The following is a 16,819-nucleotide window of genomic DNA, read 5'->3' on the forward strand; positions in this document are numbered from 1 at the left end:
ACTTTGTAAAAACAAATAATCACCAACACACGTGTTGAGATCTTCAGACCCTAAGCAGAGACCCAAACTCATCTACCAAGCTGAGGAAGCACAGCTGCCTCCAATGCTGAACAAAAATCCAAGGAATTTTTTGTGACCTCCTAGATTAATTACAGAAAATTATTTTGGGAGGAACACTGTCCTATTAATGTGGGATCACAGCATCCCTCCTTCAAAGACATTTCCAGATTCCATCTCCGACACTCCAAAAAACTCCAAAGATCTCCAGCTCAGCTAAGCAAACAACAGCCTTCCCAATTACTTCACTGCGAATCAAAAGGTGTGTAACATGCTCACATGGTCAGTCATTAATGGATGAATTATGCAAACAATCAGCGAGAGCAGCTGCGTATTCTCCAATGTTCTGGTCTCCATGACACTGACTTGGATATGCTAACAGACCAATCAGGATTCATCATAAAATGCAGACCTCACCCTACAGATGTCGAATTGAGCTGGATCCCGGATGCAGTATGCATCTCTTTCTGTCTGATGTTCAAAGATGAGAGAAACCAGCTTCTTACCTGGAAGTGCAGGATGATGGTCCAGATCAGCCCCAGTGTCAGCTTGGGGTTCCCATCTGTTATGTCATCATTGCGAATGTTCACCAGCTTCACCTGGAAGGCAACCGAACAGGAAGATGTGGTGAAAAAGCATAGAGTGCTGGCTGCTGCCTCATTGCCTAGCTTTCCCCCACCTTGGTGCCCTCCAGATGTTTTGGACTACAACTCCCATCAGTCTTGCTGATGAGTTGTAACTGAAAACACGGGGAAGGCACCAAGATGGGGAAGGCTAACAACCTTGGGACCCTGGAGGCACCACATGCTGGCTCAGATCAAAGGCCCACATAGCCCACCTGGAGGTCCGGCAACCCCAGGTGCCTGCAGGAAGACCACAAGCAGGGAAGGCAGCATGGCAATACCCATGCCACAAGCATGTGAGCACAGGAAGCTGCCTCATACGGAGCCAGATTATTGGCCTATCTAGCTCAGTAAAGTCTTTTCTGAGTGGCAGCAGCTCTCCCAGGAAAAGGCTTTCCTTGTCTGGGTACAAGATATTAACTGCAGATACTGAGGATTCAGCCTGAAACCCTTTGCACAAATTGCATACAGATTCATTATTTTGCTATTTATTAAGTATATTTAGTGTGGCGGCAACAACTCTGCCTTTTTGATATCAGGCAGTCACATTCACTGTATTCTTTTTGGCACTTGCTGAAGACATTCTCTTATTTAGACTTATTTACCCAAATGTTAATTTGTTTTAGTCTATTCTATTGTGGTTCTAACTTTCTGTAAAATAAATAGATATTTATTATACATGGCAATGGATCCTGTGCTCCTTTGCATCGCAACAAAAATTTTAATGACAATACAGCACTAGATGAACCTTGGGCTCCCTTCCATCTCTACAATTCTGGGGTATATACGCTTGAAGAAGTCTAACCCCACTTCCTTATGGTATTAATACTGCTTCTGGGTATTACTGCTGCTATACCATTCATTTCTACTTGTTTGTTATTCCCCCAAATATTTTCCCCAAAATGAATATGGAGGCCTCATTTATTTACCATGACTAATAGCAGTTGCCAGACATCCTCCTCCAAAAGTTGTCCACTCTCTTTAAAGCCATTGTGGTAGCAAGTTCCTGAAGTCAGTACTATTCAAAGTAAAGAATCCCGACAGGGTGAGTCGCACTAGGAAGGGCACGACGCCCCACTTTCATCTCTGGAGGATTTTCTCTTTCACTGGGCAAACCTGGCACCTTTAGGAGGCAGGTTCTATCCTCCCTCCTTCTTATGCTTTAATTCTGTTCAAATGCATAATGTGTGCCTACTGCAGCGTGTGCCAATATTAAGATTAAAATAGGCCTGCTCAGTGTTTGCTCCTGATATGATTTTCTTGCATTTTCTCTTAAATTAGGGTGTTACTAATGCCAATAGCCTGATGTAGCTCAACAGTGCCACCTAGAGTGTCTGGGATTTCTGGACCCCTATCGTGAAGAAGGAACAAGCATATCCTAGCGGCAGAAAAACAACAAACAACAAAAACTGTTGGAGAAAATTAACAAAAGGAAACCACAAGCCATCAACTCCTTGCATTCTGATCACAGCAAATTTGAAACTGGTGTTTCTTGAGACTTCTGAGGCTCTGAGAAATATGTTTGTGATTGGCCATGTTGAAAATCCTGGCCCATAAGAGTGGCTGTCCTGTCAGTTGATTTGGGTGTGTTTGTGTGTCTGGTTCCTATGTCTGGTCCCTATGGCCCTAGTACATACTCAAGAAGACAATTTTATAGAAAAAATGGTACTTTATATTAATGACAGGGTTTTTTTAATGACAATACAGCATTATATAATTATTTTCCTTTGTGGTATAGTGGTTAGAGCAGGCACCCCCAAACTGCGGCCCTCCAGATGTTTTGGCTACAACTCTCATGATCCCTAGCTAACAGGACCAGTGGTCAGAGATGATGGGAATTGTAGTCCAAAACATCTGGAGGACCGAAGTTTGCCTGGGTTAGAGTGTCATATTAGGACCTGGGAAACCAGGGTTCGAATCCCCACTCAGCCATGAAGCTCACTGCCTCTCAGCCTAACCTATCTCACAGGGTTGTTTAGGGGGTTAAACGAGGCTGGAGCCTGGTGCTGATAACACCAAGGTTGCAGGTTCAATCCCTATGTGGGGCAGCTGCATACTCCTGCATTGCAGGGGGTTGGACTAAATGATGCTCAGGGCCCCTTCCAACTCTGGTTCTATTATATGATTAAGGGGGGAACCATGGATGTCACCATGAGCTCCTTGTGGGGGGGGGAGTGCGATAAAAATGCAACAACAACAAAAATAATATACGATTCTTCCTCTTCCTTTCTTTCCCTGTAATTTATTATCAGACATAATTCTAACCTCTTTTTTTAATCTACAAGTGTGACTTATCACTTTCAAAAATCTAAAGGAGTATAAAGAATGTTATGATGAAACAACTATGTTATCTGAAAATGCCTATGTGGGTATCAAAAGCAGTTCCTGAGAATCAATGAATGAATGAAAACACACCCACACACGCATACACACACATTGGTTTTTGAAACTACACCCCTTCATGTGTGCAGACTCAACCCAGTATCTGCCCACTCCCTCTGTATATGCCTTCCTTTACCCCTCCCCCTCTCTTCCTCTGTTCCTCCACCTCTATGCAGATTTCAAATGGAGGCACTTGTGCAGAGCACAACCAACCAGCAAGCTGAGTGGTAGCTCTGCAGCCTCTAAAACTCCTCAGCTATAGGACGTAGGTATCTGAGAGTGCACATCAGCTGACAAGTCTTCAATGCTGCTCCTAGCATTAAACCCCATGGAAAGGATCCCTCAAACAACAATGTACGGTAAATACACAAAGCTGCAATTGGTCTATTTGGCCCAGTGCTGTCTAACTCAGCATTTGTCAGCCTGGTGCCCTCCAAACGTTTTGGACTACAATTCCCATCAGCCCCAGCAAAAACATCTGGAGGACACCAGATGGGAAAGGCTGGCCTAACTGGACCAGCTGCAGCTTTCTAATGTATTTCTCAACCTCTTTACTGGAGGTCCTCAGAGAGGGTAGCGACCGAATCTGGGACACAACATGCACGGACCCCATGCTCTAGCACTGAGCAAATAGTTCCCTTTCAAGTTCCACTGCACTGCATAGTGAGAAGTGGCTTTGCAATAGGATCAGGGAACCTCCTCTCCATGAGTGCACTGAGGTCCCTGCTTTGTTTCATATACCCCATTTCTCCAAGGGCCTCTGCCCATATATTTCATGGCAGTGTTTTAGAGCTGCCTTTAGCCAGTCTGATTTAGATTGCTTATCCCTTCACCACCTCCCATGCTATCTTTGAAAAAAATCTGCCGACCACGTAAGACGCAAGCCCAAACTTGCTCACCCCACCCTCTGCATTACACAACCAACCCAGTTAATAAAACCTCAGACCACAACTGCCTCAGGACCTGACACTGGAGGAAATGCTTAGTTTATCCACAGAGTTTTGGAATGGGGGCGGGAGGGGGGGGAGGCTTCAAAGGTGAAATGCTTCTTCAAAGCCCAGCCAATGGCTGAGGAATGGTTCACAATGATGCTCTCTTGCACCGTACCCCAAAATGTGCTCACAATGGTTGTCTGAACCATTGATCACAAACATGAACTGCATTATGGTCCATAACCAACTCTGAAGTTCAGCCGAAACTTGCAGAACTGTGACTTCCATTCATAAGGATTTATCGGCCCTGAGCACAGTGATAGTCAAGGGTGGTGCAGTAGGCAAAGAAGACCTGGCCCCATGCAAAGTAGAGCTTAGGGACTCAAACTGTCACAGTGCCAAAATATGTGCCTTTCCCTCTTAAATCTTCTCCTCTCCCATCCCTCAAAGACTTCCTACACCCTGCTGAACGGAAGCCTTTAAGACCCAAAGTACTTCCGGCACTGAGAGGACCAGAATGTTTGGGTACAGCAAGGATCAAAACAGGAGCTTGCAGGTCAGGGGCACCTTCCTGCCTATGAATATTCACTGGGAGGCACTTTCATTATACTGTTTTTGATGGCAGCTAATGCCTTTTGTTGCTGTTGTCTCTATTTTGGAAGAAGAAGAAGAGGAAGAAGAGGAAGAAGAGGAAGAAGAGGAAGAAGAGGAAGAAGAGGAAGAAGAGGAAGAGGAAGAAGAAGAAGAAGAAGAAGAAGAAGAAGAAGAAGAAGAAGAAGAAGAAGAAGAAGAAGAAGAAGAAGAAGAAGAAGAAGAGTAGTAGTTTGGATTTGATATCCCGCTTTATCACTACCAAGAGTCTCAAAGTGGCTAACATTCTCCTTTCCCTTCCTCCCCCACAACAAACACTCTGTGAGGTGAGTGGGGCTGAGAGACTTCAGAGAAGTGTGACTAGCCCAAGGTCACCTAGCAGCTGAATGTGGAGGAGCAGAGACACGAACCCGGTTCCCCAGATTACGAGTCTACCGCTCTTAACCACTACACCACACTGGCTCTCTCCTCATTCCCCAGATCCAAACATTTTCTTAGATCTGAGTGTTTCTAGGCAGGGATGTGCAGAGCAGCACCCAAGCATTGTTCACTGAACATTGAGCATCCATTCTGATTTGCTTGTATTGAGTCAAGCAATTGTTATACTTTCCAGTTCATTTCCCAATGGCTTTCAGGGGGGTGGGAAAGCAGGTTTGTCCCCAGGAACACGAATCCAACTTTAATTGTACAACCTAAATTTGCTGATGTGCGACTGAATCCCACCCAAAAATGGCCACAGGCTAGAAGCACTGAAGAGTGATCTGCGGATTCACAACGGTTCTTGGAGGCTGTATGTTTCTCACCCTGGAATTATGGGGTACTTGGGGTGGTTGTTCTGTTTTTTTATAGCCCTGCATACAATGTGCCTCAACAAGCAATTTCTCCTGAGCTTTGAAATAACAAGATGGAGGAGGCTTTTCTGAAGCGTCTGTGTGGAGGAACCAGCTACCAAGAGCCTCCAGCAAGACTCTGCTGCTCCTTTTAAACACAGGGCGAGGAGCTATCATTAAGCTGTTAACACTCCCCAGGGCAGGGCACGTGCCTTCATCTAAGCCAGCAGGCCCCAGGGAGTCGGGGTAATAAATCTCACCTCTGTTCCTCACCCTTGTCATCATCTTCCTTTTAGAACAGAAGCATCAGGACAGAACAAGCAGGGAAAGGAGGCGCTGCCTGAGATCGTGGACAGAGTTTCATCAGCGAATGCAGAACCACACTGACATGACAGTGCTCCCACCCACCCATTTTTAACAGGCATAGTAAGTCAGCTCACGCAGAAACAGGGAGACACCCCCAGTTCCGTCCAAGGAATTGTCACACAAACTGCTACAGTTTTCCCCAAACAATCCTGGTTATAATATAATATAATATAATATAATATAATATAATATAATATAATATTATTTATACCCCACTCATCTGGCTGCATTTCCCTAGCCACTCTGGGCGACTCCCAACAGAAAATTAATAAAAAAGCAATGTCAAACATTAAAAACTTCCCTAAACAGGGCTACCTTCAGATGGAGGCAGTTAAGATGGCAAGTCTTGGTCCAGCTGGTGCCCCCCAGGTGTTTTGGACTACAACTCTCATCAGCCCCAGCCAGCATGGCACCCGGGGCCAATGGGATTTGCAGTCCAAAACATCCAGAGGGCACTATGCTAGCTACAATTCCTGGGACTTCTTGGTCAGGCTCTCTTGCCATTAAATTTATCTGAAGACCAGCCCAGCATCCTGTTCTCACAGTGGCCAACCAGATGCCTGTAGGAAACCTGTAAGCAGGATCAGAGCACAAGAGCACTCTCCCTTCCTGTGGTTTCCAACAGCTGGTATTCAGAAGTACTGCCACCTCCAAATGCAGAGGCAGAGTATGCCCAGTTGGCTAGCAACCATTGACAGTCCTCTCTTCCTTGAAAGGTGTGTTGGGGAGGGGTCTTACCTGCCGCTGCTTCAGGAAATCCAGGGCAATCTGCACGTTCTGAAGTCGGTGGAAGCGCATCCGGCCCTTCTCCCGTGGCTGAAAGAGACACAGAGCAGACTCAACTCAAGCATTCCTTGGAGCAAGACATAAGGACTCATCTCCAGCCGGCCGGCAAACCTTCTCCTCCATCACTCCAGGAAAAAATGTGAATCTACTTGAGAGGTGTCCTGACACCCACACTGGGTACTCCCTTCAATCTGCCTCCTCACTTTCTCTTAGGGACCTGAGCATGGGCTACTAATGCAAAGTGTGCTTGCATAGCTCAAAAGAAGACCAGACCCTCAGCAGATGACAGGCCTCTTTGCTTTTGTTCTCAGGTCTGCAAATGGCCCAAGCAGGGGTTAGAAGCTTTCGTTCGAAAAGGTAGGAAGAGCAAAGCAACTGGACAGAGAAAGATGGCTAGGAAAGAGGCAAGCAGGTCAACAGCTGATAGCAGGGGCTCCTGTTTTTCATTTGTAAAAATGTCATGAACAACAGTGGGCAAAGCACACCTTAGCTTGAGAACACTAACAAATGGTAGCTTTTTGCAGGAGGACCCAACAAGTTGAACACAGTTGCCAACCATGAGTTCTGTAAGCCTCTTGCTTGTGCTCCCAGCCTATCTGGGACTTGCAAAAACAGGGAAAGGTGGCCAAGGACCTGTCAGGGCACAGCGCATGGCGACAGGTGGGCTGCATTCAGCTTAGTGGATCAAGCCGAAGAAAGAGAAAGAAGAATGCTAATCCAATTCCAGCTTAACTTCAAACAGAGTTGCATACAAAATGCAAGAACGAAGAAGAACTAGCATGGTGGCAACTGGCTGCACTCCCCATCTGTATGAGGTGGTGGGCCTTGTTTCACAGAAAAAGGGCACCCCAGGGCTCACATGTTCCCCAGCTGAGCTGGAGAGTAACTCAGGGCCAAACAAAAAGAGATGGCAGAAACCCACAACTGCATTTTGGTGAATCGCAGCCCACAGAAGGAGCAGATCCAGACTGGGCCTATCATGCTTGAGAAAGAGGTTAGGGGTATATAACCCTTTCCCCTGTTCAATGTATTGCAGATGAAAATCAGCTGCTGCTTTTGGAAACACAGACTGTGCCCCTAAGAAGGCAAACAGCTCCTTCGGGTGGAGGTATTTTTGGGAAGAGAGCACCAGGGAAACAATGAGCTCCAGATTGCTCTGCCCACAACAGGGGCTTTGGACCGAATTTTAAAGAGTCAGGAAACCCAGTAAGAAACCTCCACTGTCTCTCATCGCCAGGATACCTGAAGACAACTTCAACAGCCTTTAGAGTAGAACAGAAACAGCAGGGTGGGGTGAGTGGGGTCAAGAGAAAATGTGAGTCAAAGGGATTGCTTTGTTCTGCATGCACCAAGGGAAAGTAACCCAGAAGCTTTCAGACACTGGTGCCAGCCCAACACAACTGAGCAATTCTGCTGCATGATTCTAGGGTTCATGGAGCATGTTGGGATCTTGGCGTCTCATGCTACCCTTAAAAACATGGGTTGCCCATGCAGTTGGGGGCCCCAAATGTTGTCAAGCCTAGGGCCCAAGTGCCTTTTGGCCCATATGGCAAAATGTGGCTGCCTCCGCCCAGATGGCTCCTGGGCAATTATGCTGCAGCAACTGCAGCAGCAGCAGCAGTGAGGAGGGAGAGATAAACAGCCAGAATGAGGAAGAAGCAGAGACCAAAGGAAGCTCTCTAAGCCAGAAGGTAGCCTGACAGCAAGGAAGCAAAAGGAGCGGGTAACCCCAGAAGGGGGAGGCAGCAGAGAACACAGCAACTTGTACTAACGCCATTGTTTTTAACTCCTTCAGCTGAGCTGGCCACAAAAGAACCCCCAGTACTGTACTTCAAAGCACAGAGGAAGCCAGATTTAGAATGACCGTTCACAGGCTGTATACACACCATGCTTTTAAAGCACATTGTTTTCCTCAAAGAATTCTGAGTACTGTAGTCTGTTAAGGGTTGCTGGGACTTGGAACTCTGAGGGGTAAACTGCAGTGTGCAGAATTCTTTGAGGGAAAGGATGTTCTTCAAATGTGGCTTAATCGTATAGTGCAGGGGTAGGCAACCTAAGGCCCATGGGCCGGATGCGGCCCAATCGCCTTCTCAATCCGGCCTGTGGACTCAGCGTGTTTTTACATGAGTAGAACGTGTCCTTTTATTTAAAATGCATCTCTGGGGTATTTGTAGGGCCTGCCTGGTGTTTTTACATGAGTGGAATGTGTGCTTTTATTTCTAATGCATCTCTGGGTTATTTGTGGGGCATAGGAATTCGTTCATTATTTTTTTCAAAATACAGTCCGGCCCACCACATGGTCTGAGGGACGGTGGACCGGCCTATGGCTGAAAAAGGTTGCTGACCCCTGGTATAGTGTGTTCAGAGTACCAAAAAATGCTCTCTTTTCCAAGATGCTCCACACAACTCTGCTCTGGCTCCTCATGCATAGAAGGCACATGCCTTCTTTTGTTTCTCTCCAGCTCATGGGGTGCAATCCTTTCCCCACAACTCGTTGTTGGCGGACAAACTACCTGCACGCAAGTGTCAGGATCCCATCCTCTGCAAGAACATTTCAAAGGAACAATGTGGTTCAAAACATGGGCAAGCAAACAGCATGCAGTTACATTTTACTCTGTGGCAACTTAAGGAGGCATAAGATACCTTCTGGAAGGACAAAGGTCTGCCTCCCCAAACAGAAAAGAGACTGCCTTCATTGGACTTCCATATTAATCATAAACAGTTATTTCCTACATGTGAGGCAGTGAGGAAGAGACTTGACATCCCCATGTGCCTGGGATGTACATGTGCTCACAAGAACATAGAACACATGCGAGCCCATAACATGTTTGTTGAAGTGTGCAGGATCTGCTGTACCTAAGGCAGACCATCATGCACTCACACCTCGTGGGTTAGTATCAACACACTCAGCTACCGGCACCAGAAAACACGTACAGATAATCCAGTGGATGTTAAAAACCCAGCCTTTACCAAACTACCGCCCTCCAGTTGCTTTCAACTACAACTCCCATGAGCCCCAACTAGCAGAGCCATACTGGCTGTGGCTCCTGGGAGTTGTAGTGAAGAACAGCTAAAGACACCAGGCTGGTGTCAAGGGAGAAAAGACGGGAGGCACACACTTCTCATGAGCCTGCTGGATCAGGCCAAAAACCTATCTAGCTCCCCATTGTGGTTTCCAGTCACTGCATTCAGAAGCATTACTGCCTCCGAGCATGGAAGAAGAGCACGGCCATCCTGGCTAGTAGTCATGGACACCCTTAGCCTCCATGACGTTGCCCAGTCGCCTTCTCAAGCCATCTTACTTGGTGGCCATCACTGCCTCCTGTGGGAGCAAGTTACAGAGTTCAACTATGTCCAAGTAACACCAACTGAGAGAATGCATATGGTATTTTTTGGACATCCAGTGTTACCCCAATGAATCCTTTAGAGTGTTTTATTATCTATAGTCAATCAAACCTTTAGGAAATTTTTTTAAATAAAGCAAAAAGGGCAATGGGATAGGATTTTCTGATATTAAATATTTTATTTAAAATACCAAACTTGAATTTATTTCCTGCCTTTCTTCACTCATAGGAACATAGGAAGCTACCTTATACTGAGTCAGATCCACCGGTCCATCAAGCTCAGTATTGTCTACACTGACTGGCAGCAGCTCTGTCCCAGCCCTTGCTGGAGATACCAGCAGGCATTGATCCTGGGATCTTCTGCTATGGCCCTTCCCAAGAGAGCATACACCTAGGTCCCAGATGGTCACCCACCCAGGCACTGGCCAGGCCCATGCCTGCTTATAGCTTGAGCAAAGACTCACGTGCCTTTAGACCATCAGTGTAAAGAATCATTCTCTGTTTCTCAAAAGACAGCCTGGGTGATCCCTGCCCAAAACCTCAGGTACACCTGGATTATCTGAGCATGCCCCGGTGCCAGTTGTTGTTAACGCTGCTCCAAGGAGGACTTTGACCTACTGCATCACCATCCTCCTCCTCCTCCTCCTCTTCGCACTCTTCGCTGCTCGTGCGACACCAGGACGGCACTTTCACCAGCCGAAGGGTCTTCTGCCCTGAGGATTCCTTTTGCTAACAACCATTGCAGACAGACAATGACACCAAGTAGAAGAAAATGGCACACACACCCCCCCAAAAGGAAAGGAAAATGCAGCACACGCAAAATGCACAGGGGGGAGGAGGGGAAACACATACAACAGGGGCCTTTCCCTTCCTCCTCAAATGAATAATAATAATAATAATAATAATAATAATAATAATAATAATAAATATAGACATTTCCACTGCAAACACTCAACTGAAGCAGAGTGAGAGTGCTGGCTGGGAAGGGAACCAACCCACCTCTGCTGAATCTTAAGTGAGACCTAGAGGTAAGAAGGGTGCCTGCTTTTGAAAACAGAAGAGCCTGTGATGCAGAAATAGCTTTGGGACCAAACATTTGGACCACAGCTCAGTGGGGGAGAATATGGCTGGTCTGCAGAAGGTACCAGATTCAGTTCCTGGTGGTTTCCAGCCTAGACCAGCATTACAGGGTGGCACAAGGTAGCAGTAGTGTAATAAAATACATGTGTGTGTCCATGTCTTGTGAAACAGGAAGCCTATATCCCCCTGGTTAGGAGTTTGAGGAGCAGGATAATTTTGCTTTGATTGCTAAAGGAAGTGGAAATAAAGGGGTCGAGGGGGTCCTGGAAACTCACCAGTTTGACACCAGAGAGGACCTCCAGCAGAGAGATGAGGTTGTGGCCATCTCGCAGGTCCTCGTAGAGGTCATTGATATGCTTGCGCACCTGTAGGACCAAAACGGAAGAAAACACCTGTTCATATGCTCTGCCTGAGGAATGTCCCAGGCAACGCAGCAACACAAAGCAGTGGGCACCTCCTGCTGCCTATTGGGTTTGTTGGGTAGTGGTAAGAAAAAACTCAAGAGCAGCAGGAGGAGGAGCGGGATTCATGGCAATATTCCATGCAAAGACTGGCGCGAACTACAGAAAAGTTAAAAGATCACCCACCACCACTAAGCTCTGTGATAGACATTTCAAACTTCAAAGCCTGTTTCTGCTGCCATAAGAACTAAGAGCATGCTACATTTTCAAAAAAAGAAAAGAATGTACACTACTATTCTCAGTACTAAGAATGGGGATATATGCATGACAGAAGCCCCAGATCCTTTCAAAACTGAGCATATGCCATGAGGCAAACAATAAATAAAGGAGGAGAGGAAAATCCAACAAGCTCTTTCTGGGTGCTAAGCAGTAGCAGCCAGCAGAGTGGGGTGCCTCCCGACATCAGCATCACTGCAACTTACCTGGAGGCAGCCAGGGCAAGAGAGGGTAGTGGGGAATTTGGCGCTGTGCAGACGCAACAGCAGGAGCATGCGGCTGGCTCTGCCAGTGCACCTGTAGAGCGCCAGCCTCACTGCCATGGTGCCTTGCCCGGTCCCAGGTAAACTGCAGCAACATCTGTGTTGGGAGGGTGGTTCTGCCCCACCATGCTGGCTGCTGGTAGTGATAAGATAGAATCAGAAACAGCACCGTGCTTACCTTCATCAGGTGCTTATTCACCCATTTGGTGAAAGTCTTTTTCTGGACCCGATCCCGTTCATCTGTTAAAAAGAGCAGAGAGAGAGAGAGAGAGGCCTAAGTTAGCAAATCAGTCACCTGGAAAAACAAAGAGCTTTTCGTGTTGCAGGTGAAAAGCAGGAGCATCACAAGCCTTTCTCGGAGCTGATGCATGCCTACAAGTGCATTTAGGGAGAGGCCAAACTATGCACACACAGACACAGGTTGCTTTCTCGAATGAGGGTCTCAGCCTATACCTTTTGCTGCCTTTCCCGAGCGTACAGGTTTTATAAACGACATAAACCAAGTGCATTTATCGGTTGTAAGAAGCTGCCCTTCTAGAGCCTAAAACAATGCAGGCAATTAGCGGCTTATTCTTTCACTGTATTTTGGTTCATTGGATTTTAGGGATTTAACATTTATTTTAGGCCCTCAAGCTCAACCCAAGGACACCTGAAGCTTTTATTAAAAACAAAACAAAACACCAAGCACCCCGGTCTATGGATACATCTCAAATGAAAACACACAGAGTGTGGGGGGTGAGGGCTCTGCTCTCAGGACCCTTCCCACCTTGGAGCAGATGCCCACCAGTTCTGTGCTACAAGCAACTCCCTCCCCCCAGCCAATGAAACACGTTTGGGAGATAATCAAAGCCGTTTGAGTCCAAGTTTTCAATCCAACTTCAGTGTGAAATGCAGGGCCATCCCCACAGCCCAGATCAACCCAGAAAACATTGTGCATTAGGTTGGGGGACACCACCAGAGGACCCTTGCAGAGCAAACAGCTCCAGGCAACTTCAGCAAGCAAGCCAAGCCACACACCAAATCCAAGGTTTACCAACTCCATCGCCACTAGTAAATTCATGCTATGTTAAGTATTTCCCTCATCAATACCCCAAACGGACCCTGAAAGGGGACAAAGGTTACATATTAAAAGGTCTGCAATGCTGTCAATAATGAGCAGTGCTTTTTTGTGAGGCTACTCACAAACATTGATTATGAGACTCCAGGCTAATTTAAAATTAAAATGAGAACCCAAAAAAGCCAAAACGCCACACATCTTGGCCTGGTTACTGGAAGTGACACACTCCTTGTTACTCTCTAACACAGGCATCCCCAAACTTCGGCCCTCCAGATGTTTTGGACTACAATTCCCATCATCCCTGACCACTGGTCCTGTTAGCTAGGGATCATGGGAATTGTAGGTCAAAACATCTGGAGGGCCACAGTTTGGGGATGTCTGCTCTAACAACTCCGTTTCCGGCCTCCCCTTCTTCTCTCTTGCAATGCCCAAGTTCACAGAATGATAGAATTGTAGAGTAGGAAAGCATCCATGACAGATGTCCATCCAACTTCTGCTTAAAAACCTCCAATGAAGAAGAGTCCATCAGCCTTCTGAAACCAGGTACATTCCAGATGTTTTGGACTACAACTCCCATCAGTTCCAGCCAGCACAGCTACCCTGTTTCCCCTATTTTAAGACATAGTCATAAAATAAGCCATAGCAGGATTTTTAAGCATTCAATGAATATAAGCCACACCCCAAAAATAAGACATAGTGATAGGCGCAGCAACAATGCCGGACGCGGCAGGAGGAAAAAAATAAGACATCCCCTGAAAATAAGCCATTGCGTTTTTTGTCTTATTTTTGGAGAAACACGGTAAATTATATTGAGGCTGATGGGAGTGGTAATCCAAAACATCTGGAGGGTGCCAGGTTGGAGAAGCCTAATTTATACTTTGAGAAGGGACCTACTATTGTTCTCTACTTAAGCTGATCTATAAAGATCCATGGGCATTGGTGCCCTGTGTGAATCATCACAACTCTGCATATTCTGGGGAACAAACCCATCACTCACACACACACACACACACACACACACACACACACACACACACACACATTTTTCTTTTTTGAGTCCTATCATCTCCAGCACAAATTCACCCAGCCCTGACCTTTGGCCTCTCTGCAATCAAGATCCAGGAGCAGGCACAATTTATTGTGATTCATGCGCACAGGCTATCATGCTCAAGGACTCTCCTTCTGTGGAGGCCTAGCCGAAACATCAATGGGTCTTTTCCTCAAATGGCCTTTTATAGATTTCTAAACATCTGCCGATTTTAAAAGCAACAAGAAGCAAGGATCCCCTACCCCTACCCCCGGGGTAACCCCATTCTAATCACTCTCCAGGGATGGGCTATTTATTACTGACATTCTCATCTTGAGTAGCCACAGCCACTTCAACAAAGAGCACCATGAGGGTCAGCCAACCTTAAGAGCTGCTCTCAGGTCAAACAAAGGTGAGCCACCCCTGTTCTACAAAATGCTTCTCAAAATATATTTGCTATTGCAAGAAAATCACCATGAAACATTGTGGAAACAGAGCCAAGGTGCCTCCAGTTCCTCCCATCATAACTGCAAGACTTATTTCATTCTCAGGGGCCTGCACTGGTAAGGTTAAAGACCTCTCCAAATCTTATAGGGACCTGATAGCTCCCAAATGCCTCTCTGCTGTTGGGTGGCTGCAGATAGGACACCAGCCCAGAAGATGCACCTCCAGCAGGTTACTTGGAGAATACCCTGAAATCTCTACCCATTGTATATTCTCATTTGGAGGAAAATCAGCATAATTGAATAATCAGCTGTGAGCGAGTTACCTGCACTGACATTTTCTTGGGAATTCAGAAACATTTCTATTTTCTTAATGTTAGCTGCAGAACAACACCCAGAATCCTGCCCCACAATGTTTCCGTCTTGGCTCATTAATGCCTTCTGCACTCTGGTCAGTGATGGCCTTTGAAAGCAGCTCGCCTGCAAGCAAGTGCTCGCCAGATGGTGTGGACTACAACTCCCATCAGCACCAGCCAGCATAGCTGCGTTGTCAGAAGCAGGTGTCAGGGGCAGGATAGCAATAAACCATACAGTGTCAGTGAATTTTTTATTCAAGGAAACGAGGTCAACTCAGGAGGCCAGGCCTAGTGATCACAGCAACTCATCCTGGCAGATCTTGCCTAAATCTCCTTCCCACCCCCCCACCCCATCCCAGTTCCTTCCCAAGCAATCTGAGACTCTGTCACCATGCCTATCTTTGCTCCTCCATCTTCATACCTCTTCTGGTTCTGGGAGACTGGGGGGAGGGGAGCTGGTTGCAGCAGGAAAGGGAGACCCCCTGGCTTCATCACTAGCTTGACCCATCTCTGCCTTTTGGCCCCCTTCCTCTCCAGCCTCCACTTCTGCCTTTGATTCTGAACTGCTCTGTGCCAAAGCCTCTTCATGCTCACGAAAACCTGTTACCTCTTCAGCTTCCGACACCTCCTCTGCCCAGTCTTCTCCCTCTGACCACTCATCATCCCACCACCAATCCCCAGGTTCAGAGCTTTCTTCCCAGCTGGTGCTTCCCACCATTCCCCTCTGCATCCAGCCTGTCCATGATACATGGGCGTACCCAGCACGGGGCAGGGGGGCAGCCCCCCCTCGAAGCAGGGCCGGCGAAGCGGTCGTTGAGAGCCTGCAGCACCTCATTCTCATTGCGCCTGCGCAGGTCGCCGTTCAGCGATGACTCCAGGCTCTCAGTTGATGAGCCAAGCTGGCCCCCGTGACCACGACTGCGAGTGGAAGCCGCTCGATGCTAGCGAGCCGCTGTCACCTGCGGAGCGCACGGCTGCCGTTGAGTAGCACCCGCCGCCGTCGGAGCGACACACCAGAGAAGCCACTGTGGCAGAAGGGAGCGCCATGGTTCTTATATACCGCACACCGGCGGCCACCGAGCATCCCGGGGCCACCCCTTCTTTGAGCAGGGAAGGAGGAAGGGAGGAAGGAAGAGATGGGGTGGTAGAGGAGGAGATGAAATGGCTTCTTCCCCCCTCCCCCCCTCTCACACAAAAACCTATGCCTGCATCCCACCCCCTCCTGCCAAAGGGAAACTCTGCAGAGCTTTTCAGTACGTAAAGGTAAAGGTAAAGGGTAAAGGGACCCCTGACCATTAGGTCCAGTCGTGACCGACTCTGGGGTTGCGCGCTCATCTCGCATTATTGGCCGAGGGAGCCGGCGTATAGCTTCCGGTCATGTGGCCAGCATGACAACGCTGCTTCTGGCAAACCAGAGCAGCACATGGAAACACCGTTTACCTTCCCGCTGTAGCGGTTCCTATTTATCTACTTGCATTTTGACATGCTTTCGAACTGCTAGGTTGGCAGGAGCTGGGACCAAGCAACGGGAGCTCACCCCGTCACAGGGATTCGAACCGCCGACCTTCTGATCAGCAAGCCCTAGGCTCAGTGATTTAACCACAGCGCCACTGGTTCAGTACGTACCGGGGCTCAAAGTTGTGCCCCGCCTTCCTAACCTGAGACACTTACGGAGAAGGGTTCCTCATTTGAAAAGAGGTTCCGGGGCTCAAATTATGTGTCTTACCCCTAACGTGAGATATATTATTTTGGGGGGTGGGGCAGTATTGTTTAAGAGGTTCCGGAGCTTACGTCTTTCCTCATCTGGGCTCCGTAGCCCTGCCTACGTCCCCATTTTGTGGCTCCTCCCCTCCCGTGCCTTGGCCCTGCCCCTTGCCCTCCCTAGTTTTGATCCTGGGTACGCCCCTGCCAGGATACATGCTGGCAGAGGCTGCTGGGAACTGAATCATCTGGAGGGCAACAGGTTGGGGAAATAAAGGAACATACACTCATAGCTGCCAAGTTT

General features: G+C 47.6%; 1 protein-coding gene across 10 annotated transcripts in view; it reads right to left on the minus strand.

Moving 5' to 3' along the window:
* Nucleotides 1–16,819, minus strand: part of MACF1 (microtubule actin crosslinking factor 1) — a 291,507-nt gene that overhangs the window by 201,044 nt on the left and 73,644 nt on the right. For 6 of the 10 annotated variants that reach the window (XM_060275855.1, XM_060275856.1, XM_060275857.1 and 3 more), the window contains exons 2-6: nt 12,110–12,171; nt 11,267–11,356; nt 10,530–10,640; nt 6,520–6,597; nt 564–656 (exon numbers count right to left, since the gene is read on the minus strand). In XM_060275855.1, coding sequence (XP_060131838.1) covers nt 564–656; nt 6,520–6,597; nt 10,530–10,640; nt 11,267–11,356; nt 12,110–12,171 — 434 coding nt within the window. The remainder of the gene's footprint in view (nt 1–563; nt 657–6,519; nt 6,598–10,529; nt 10,641–11,266; nt 11,357–12,109; nt 12,172–16,819) is intronic. The other 4 variants (XM_035119753.2, XM_060275864.1, XM_060275861.1 and 1 more) reach the window with 1 other exon arrangement.

Source organism: Zootoca vivipara, chromosome 6 (genome assembly GCF_963506605.1).
Source record: "Zootoca vivipara chromosome 6, rZooViv1.1, whole genome shotgun sequence".
In the NCBI taxonomy this organism is placed as follows: domain Eukaryota; kingdom Metazoa; phylum Chordata; class Lepidosauria; order Squamata; family Lacertidae; genus Zootoca; species Zootoca vivipara.